The 8,542-nt window shown below is 34.1% G+C and overlaps 1 protein-coding gene across 1 annotated transcript in view; it reads left to right on the top strand.

Annotated features, from left to right (window-relative positions):
* The first annotated feature begins 6,020 nt into the window (after positions 1-6,020).
* Positions 6,021-8,542, top strand: part of LOC106469132 (solute carrier family 22 member 6-B-like) — an 11,205-nt gene continuing 8,683 nt past the window's right edge. Inside the window, exons 1-2 of the mRNA XM_022397558.1 lie at positions 6,021-6,617; positions 7,437-7,540. Of these exons, the coding sequence (XP_022253266.1) occupies positions 6,264-6,617; positions 7,437-7,540 (458 nt within the window). The 5' untranslated portion in view covers positions 6,021-6,263. The remainder of the gene's footprint in view (positions 6,618-7,436; positions 7,541-8,542) is intronic.

Consider the following 8,542-nt stretch of genomic DNA (forward strand, 5'->3'; position numbering starts at 1 on the left):
CAACGAACTACCACGAAGCGAAAGGAAGATCTACTAGATATTAATTAAATTATAAATATATCAATTCATGTGAATATGACTGAGAATTTAATTTTTTTCTTGAAAAGGTGGTGTCTATTTACTTGTGACCACGCTGTATATATATATATACATATAAGCACAATATGCCTGAAAAGAAATTATGATGACATATTTGTAATACTCAAAAATGAAGGTCAGTTAGTGAAATTTATAAAATATTTAAATTCTAAACATGTTAACATTAATTTGACCCGTGAACGCTAACAGTGCTCTTCTCTACTTTTTATTTAACAAACATCGACGTTTTGATGTTGGTTGTTATCAGAAACCCTCCTACACTGGACAATACACCCACTTTAACAGTTTTGTTCTACTTCATTTTGATGTTTTTGATGTTTTGATGTTGGTTGTTATCAGAAACCCTCCTACACTGGACAATACACCCACTTTAACAGTTTTGTTCTACTTCATTTCAAATAAAATCTTGTGAAATATGTCTCGTGCACATTGTAACACCAGTTCCTTGGAACTTTTACAGCGAGAGTTACTCAGTCTAAAATCTGTTTTAAAACTTAACTCCTTCAACAGGTCACTGAACTATAATCCTTTACCGGACACAGCTCACACTCAAGAATCTTGAAGAGGATTGTTTGTTTGTTTTTGAATTTCGCGCAAAGCTACACGAGGTTTTTTTAAATTTATGCACAAAGCTACACAATGGGCTATCTGTGCTCTGCCCACCACGGGTATCGGAACCCGGTTTCTAGCGTTGTAAGTCCGCAGACATATCGCTGTGCCACTGGAGGGGGGGGGCTACACGAGGGATATCTGCGCTAGCCGTCCCTAATTTAGCAGTGTAAGACGAGAGGGAACGTAGCTAGCCACCACCACCACCCACCGCCAACTTTTGGGCTACTCTTTTACCAACGAATAGTGGGATTGACCGTCATATTATAAGGTCCCCACGGCTGAAAGGGCGAGCATGTTTGGTCGAACCCGCGACCCTCAGATTGCGAGTAGAGCGTCCTAACCACTTGGCCATGCTGGCCTTTGAATAGAAAACTAAACACTATAATCAACAGTCTATTCACAAGTTCATCCTCAATATGTATTCAGACCTTTACGAGAATTTAGAAATTTTTCAAGTTTAAAAATTGTATCCAGTTTTGTTAAGAGTCAGGTGTTTTTTTTTTATGAATACTGCTGCCCAACATGTGGGAGCGTTTACGTCGGTTCCACTGTTGGAAGACTGGGAGATTGTTTAAGTGGATGTGATGTGGTCCTAAACCTATTATGTTCAAAGGATACTCTTCTAATCCTTCAAATGAAGCCTACATTAAACAATCAGCAAACAGCTACTGAGCTTTTACGCGCAATTTAGGTAAGTGTATTTTATTTAAATTTTCACGCTGATCTGTATAATTTTAACTTGAAATTACAGTAAGTACAAAGACAGATGGTGGGATACACCGGCTTTATAGCACAAAGAAACTTACTCACAAAGCAGGCTAACCCTTGAATTACTGGTGAGATCCAAACGAGCCCAGTCGAATTTTTAAACACATTTGTTACAAGTATATATATGCTCCAATTTGCCTGCAAGTCCATAATTTGTTGAATATAGGATCCCTTACAACACACGAGTCACGCGTCACAATACCGTCAATATTAAAATAAATCACACTAATTGCTACAGGGGTTTTCTATCTATTTCGCATAGAAAAATTAGGGATTTTTTTTGGGGGGTCAGTTCTTTACACAATTTGTTATTACTGGTAAAAGTATAAAATAATCTAATACTGATGCAACGTGTGGACCTCATAGGTAATGAACTGTATGTAAAGTAGTCGGTAATGTGAGAGCTAACCCTTATACTATGGGGTCACATTTGATTATAATTTGTAAATAAACAGTTTTCACATTCGTAGTAATATTCAGATTTCTTTTTTGGGGGTGGGGGGTGGAAGTGGTATTATCATACGTTTGTGGCTATTTTATTCTAAGGAACAACAATTTTGAGATCTGTGTGAATCCTTTCAAAAACTCACCCATATATATATACTGGTTAAATGTTAAAAAATTGGCTTGTATTGGAAACACAAGCGCTCCTAACAGCAATCCCAAAACTGAAGCACTCAGTACACATAGTAAAGATGTAATACTTTACATAATTCAAATCACACATAACTTGTAATCCTAAGATAAATGATACACGTACATCCGAAACCTTAAATGAACAGTATATACTAATGTTCTAATTCCGCTGTGAAATGGACTACTTTTTGAGAAGATAATGTTTTAATGGACTACTTTCTGAGAAGATAATACTTTCATTGTTATTTTCAGGGTAAATAAATTTAGGACAAAGTTATGTCGTCAGCAATCTGCAAAGTAATATAATAAACTTTGTAGAATTGTTGTTATTTTAACTTCTTGACTTTGTAGAATTGTTGTTGTTTTAACTTCTTGACTTTGTAAAATTGTTGTTATTTTAAATTCTTGACCTTGTAAAATTGTTGTTATTTTAAATTCTTGACCTTGTAAAATTGTTGTTGTTTTAATTTCTTGACTTTGTAGAATTGTTGTTATTTTAATTTTTTGACTTTGTAGAATTGTTGTTATTTTAACTTCTTGACTTTGAAGAATTGTTGTTGTTTTAACTTCTTGACTTTGTAAAATTGTTGTTATTTTAACTTCTTGACTTTGTAAAATTTTTGTTATTTTAACTTCTTGACTTTGTAAAATTGTTGTTATTTTAACTCCTTGACTTTGTAAAATTGTTGTTGTTTTAACTTCTTGACTTTGTAGAATTGTTGTTATTTTAACTTCTTGACTTTGTAAAATTGTTGTTGTTTTAACTTCTTAACTTTGTAGAATTGTTGTTATTTTAATTTTTTGACTTTGTAGAATTGTTGTTATTTTAACTTCTTGACTTTGAAGAATTGTTGTTTTAACTTCTTGACTTTGTAGAATTGTTGTTGTTTTAACTTCTTGACTTTGTAAAATTGTTGTTATTTTAACTTCTTGACTTTGTAAAATTGTTGTTATTTTAACTTCTTGACTTTGTAAAATTGTTGTTATTTTAACTCCTTGACTTTGTAAAATTGTTGTTGTTTTAACTTCTTGTCTTTGTAAAATTGTTGTTATTTTAACTTCTTGTCTTTGTAAAATTGTTGTTGTTTTAACTTCTTGACTTTGTAAAATTGTTGTTATACTAAATTCTTGACTTTGTAAAATTGTTGTTGTTTTAATTTCTTGACTTTGTAGAATTGTTGTTATTTTAACTTCTTGACTTTGTAAAATTGTTGTTATTTTAACTTCTTGACTTTGTAAAATTGTTGTTATTTTAAATTCTTGACCTTGTAAAATTGTTGTTGTTTTAACTTCTTGACTTTGTAGAATTGTTGTTGTTTTAAGTTCTTGACTTTGTAAAATTGTTGTTGTTTTAACTTCTTGACTTTGTAAAATTGTTGTTATTTTAACTTATTGACTTTGTAAAATTGTTGTTATTTTAACTTCTTGACTTTGTAAAATTGTTGTTGTTTTAACTTCTTGACTTTGTAAAATTGTTGTTATATTAAATTCTTGACTTTGTAAAATTGTTGTTGTTTTGATTTCTTGACTTTGTAGAATTGTTGTTATTTTAACTTCTTGGCTTTGTAAAATTGTTGTTGTTTGAACTTCTTGGCTTTGTAAAATTGTTGTTGTTTTAACTTCTTGACTTTGTAAAATTGTTGTTATATTAAATTCTTGACTTTGTAAAATTGTTGTTGTTTTAATTTCTTGACTTTGTAGAATTGTTGTTATTTTAACTTCTTGACTTTGTAGAATTGTTGTTATTTTAACTTCTTGACTTTGTAAAATTGTTGTTGTTTTAACTCCTTGACCTTGTAAAATTGTTGTTGTTTTAACTTCTTGACCTTGTAAAATTGTTGTGGACTCGTGATATTTAGCAAGAACTGATAAAAATGATAATAAAATATTCATAGATCTGCTATAAAATAATTACTAGAATCAATTGTGGTCCGGGAAATAATATAATGTTAGATATTTCGTCAATAATCTACAGAAGACTACGATGACCCCCCTCCCCAGTGGCACAGCAGTATGTCTGCGGAATTACAACACTAGAAACCGGGTTTCGATACCCGTAGTGGGCGGAGCACAGATAGCCCTTTGTCTAGCTTTGTGCTTAACTACAAACATTTGATGTATGAATGCAGTTTTATCTCGTTAATGTTTCTTACATTGCTAGTTGTTCAACTAATAACTTTGTCAATTTGGACTTCTTAGCGACTTTTTACGTGACTTGACTACTTTGTAGAGCGGAAGGAATTCGTTTGTATGTGGCTTTACACATTCAGTGATTTTAGCTTCGACATTCACCTTTTGTACACACTGGTCGGTGCATCTGTTATCGCCTTCAATTACATTGAACAAAAAACAACTTTTATGATGATTAACGGTAGACTCATAAATGGGGAACGTAAGAAATATCTACGGGGAATTTCCTGTCATTCTCTCTCTCGATGTGGGCGTATTAATGGAAGATCCAAGGTTAGCGATGTAACGTTGCTGAATACTGTCGGCTCTTTCAGTTATGGGCGCACTATAAGAGTGAGTGTCAGTTCTGTTATTATATTCAAAGCCGAACAAAGTCTTGGTGGCGACAGATTCTGTTAGTAGTTCGATATTAGGGGCGACTATGCCTGAAACTCTAGGGGTTTCTGATCTGACCGTTTAACCCCTGTACGGATAGTTCGTGTAGAAATTATATGAGCTGCTAGTGGTTCCTAAACTCCGGCCCGCAAATCGAAGTGAAATCAATTCATGCAAAGATATTCTCTTAAAAAAACGTTCTAATGCGAAAGGAACCAAAATTGTTAGCAATAGTTTTACTTATTGTAATAAATTTGCCTAGACCATTGTTTACGCTTAAGTTTGCCCCCTCCCACCCCAGTGGCACAGTGGTATGTATGTGGACTGACAACGCTAGAAACCAGGTTTCGATACCCGTGGTGGGCAGTGCACAGATAGCCCATTGTGTAGCTTTGGTCTTCATTCCAAAGAAACAAACAAGCTTTCATAAGTTTGCGGACTTATACTGCTAGAAATCGGGTTTCGATACCCGTGGTGGGCAGTGCACAGATAGCCCATTGTGTAGCTTTGTGCTTAACTTCAAACAAACGCTTGAGTATTTTTCTTTTCAAGGAACAAACTGAAACGAAAGTAAGGTACCTCAAGGTTTTTTTTTAAATTTTCTGTTAAATAATTAGGTGGGAGGAATCAAGATAAAACGTCACGGGGTGTATGTGTTTTTTTTTCTTTTATCAAATTCTACGATAACGGTAGCGCCATCTAGTATTGACGCTATTTATCTTGTTATCAGATAAGCAAGAAGGAGACGATTCACGGTATTCGATATATTGACAATATAGTTCAAGGAGGTCCAACTAACAAAAGAAACGGTCATCAGGTTTGTTATTACATCTTTACTTATATATATTTTAAAGTTTAAATCAGCGATTACATTTAGACTAACGCTCTCAGTGTTATGTCCATATAATGATAGACTAGAGACAAAATACAGCAAAATATATTGATATAATCTAACGCTTTTCTCAACAGCATTCTGTTGCTTAAGGTTAAAATAAAGAATTCACAGAAAAAAAAAAGTTCATCTGTAATAGATATACAAGTAGGTCTGTATTTTCGCACAATTTCGGTCAACGTGGAACTTTAGATTTGGAAACTGGCTTGATTATATTTATCAACCTATTGTTTCTATTACGTATGGTAAAAGTCCGTATGAACGTTACTGATCATTTCACTTGCGTTAACAAAACGTTATTATTCAATTCTTAGGGCTAAACGAGACCAGTGATTATCAGCGGAGTTGGAACAGCAGATCCAAGGTTCTCGTCCCGTTATCTAAAAACAAAATATTGTTCCTCATTTCTGGACTATGAGTAAGTCCCACTTCTTGGTCAGATCATCATAGCTCAAACGTTCGCGGTGGGTTCTGAGTTTGTTTTATTGCATATAAAAGCGTTTGATAAATTTTTCATGGTTGATACTGTTTAGTGTTTCAGATTTTTGCTAATGGCTCAATACAGGTAAAAGATTGTGAGGTATTTATTTAGCCAACATATCAGTGCTGTTTTCCGTCAGACTTGAAAGTGTATTGTATATTTAAAGTAGGAAAAAAAAACTTATCAAAAAAACAATAACGATAGTAAAACATGGAAATCACTGACGTCATAGGTAATTTGGGACGACTTCAGTGTTACATAATAATCTTACTTATATACCGCGGAGTGCCGACAGCATGGCAAATTTTGGCCATACCATTTTTGGCTCCCGATACTGACCATTGGTGTGCCAAACCACACCAACTAGAGAACTGGACAGTTATCCAATGGAAGAATGTGTCCATACCGTTCGACACTAAGAAACAAGAATTCAGCCAGTGTCAGAGCTACAGCTACAAGTTAATGGAGTTACCTAATTCCTGGGCTGTAATTATTGATCAGAATGTCACGGTTCCCTGTACAAAGTGGGATTACACCACTACAGACAACACAATAATAACCCAGGTAAGTAGGGTATCATAAATAAGTCCTTTTATAATCCAGCCATTTCCAATTGTTAAGTACAAAAACCCACATCAGGTCAACAAGGATCCAAACCCTTTTTCTCTCTAGAAATCAATCACTAATAAACAATAATTTTGTTTTATTTTCGTGATGTTATTGTATAGCAAGTTTTACATTGAAACCTCTTCAAATCATCATTATTTAACTTTGAATTCTTCAAGCCCTAAATAGTAAAAAAGATTTGAACATCGTATACGATTGCAATTATCAAGCTTTTCATTGGAAGTAACTAGCTTTGCCGAGAACTCGAGCCTTTTCAGTGATTCAAAGGTAAGCTCGAGGGCTCATGACCCTAAATGATAGAGCTCAATCCCTCCGTTGGGAACTGAGTAGATAGTCAATTATGAAAATTCCCCCCCCCCCCAAAAAAAACTCGCTTTTATCCCTGGAAGTGGTTTATTTTACGAGTATTATTTTATATTATTTTAGCGTACGATTATCGCTTCCTTTGTTAATGTAACATATTTGTAATAGTATGAGTATCTTTATTTTCAGAGCAAATAATGTTGTGAGTACGAGTATCGCTTCTTCTATTGGAACTAGCCTATTTAACGGAAGTACGAGTACCTCACCTCTCAAAAGTGAAATAAATTACTTTATAAGGCACTTGAAGTCTAACATGTATGCTGTATCCCTGTAAACATTTTTAAGTGTTACTTACCAACATTATTAATTAATTTGTCATGGTGTAAAAATTCGGAACTATTTTTGTTTTCCTCTTTGGGTTTCCGTTTAGGCCTAAAGTTCTATATCTTTCAGTGGGACTTGTTCTGCGATCGGGAATGGCTGGTATCCATGAACCAGACGGTGTTTATGTTGGGAATGTTGATTGGAGTATTTATATCTGGTCATCTCAGCGACAGGTAAGTACTATTGAGGCCTGATTTATCGTTTCGAAAACCAAACTTACTTGTTGTAAATTCATTCTAAAAGAATTGAATACAACAAGTAACGAAAATAATTCCTGAAGTCATTAAAGTTACTATTCTTGAGATGTTTCTTTCATGTATAAATATGAGTTTAATTGTTAATTAAAAGTCATTATTCACTTTGTATTTACGTATAAATGTTAATATTAAAGTGTATATTAATACTCTCGCCTTGGATGTAAGTAATTCTAACCCTTACATTCATTACAGTTTTGATAAATGAACTGAGCCTACCTTTTAGACTCAAGATACTGTTAAAATCTCTCTAAAAGGAGATGGCGAATATTAAGTCGTTATAGATATACAGAAGATCCTGGAAGGCTGACTTGTAATATACGGGCGAAATATTTTTGTGTACATGCATAACAGATTACGGGGTTAAACCCACTAGTTTGTAGAAATAATATTAGGCAGCACCACTGTACCAATTATTCAATGCTTCCGTCACTATTTCGCCCCCCCCCCAGTGGCACAATTTTTGCTTTATATGTACATCCTAACAATGTACTTGATGCAATACGAAATTTCTAGCCATGAATTACACAAACTTCTGTCGTTGTGATATTTTTCAGTAGAGGAATTGATGCTATGTCATGATCTTCAGAAAGCCCATAACTTACGAACAGCACAGGTGAGATCGGGAAAAAATGTTGGCCAGTTATTATCAAAAGCCTACGTTAGCACTGTTTTTACCGGATATGAAGCAGAACACAGTCCTGTAAGAATGTAACACCTTGGACACTTCTAAGCTTCTGCATTTCTGCATGTTTAGACGGAACAAAGTTCTGTAAGAACGTAACATCTTGGACACTTCTAAGCTTCTGCATTTCTGCATGTTTAGACGGAACAAAGTTCTGTAAGAACGTAACATCTTGGACACTTCTAAGCTTCTGCATTTCTGCATGTTTAGACGGAACAAAGTTCTGTAAGAACGTA

This window comes from Limulus polyphemus, unplaced genomic scaffold (assembly GCF_000517525.1).
Source record: "Limulus polyphemus unplaced genomic scaffold, Limulus_polyphemus-2.1.2 Scaffold3320, whole genome shotgun sequence".
Taxonomy (NCBI): Eukaryota; Metazoa; Arthropoda; class Merostomata; order Xiphosura; family Limulidae; genus Limulus; species Limulus polyphemus.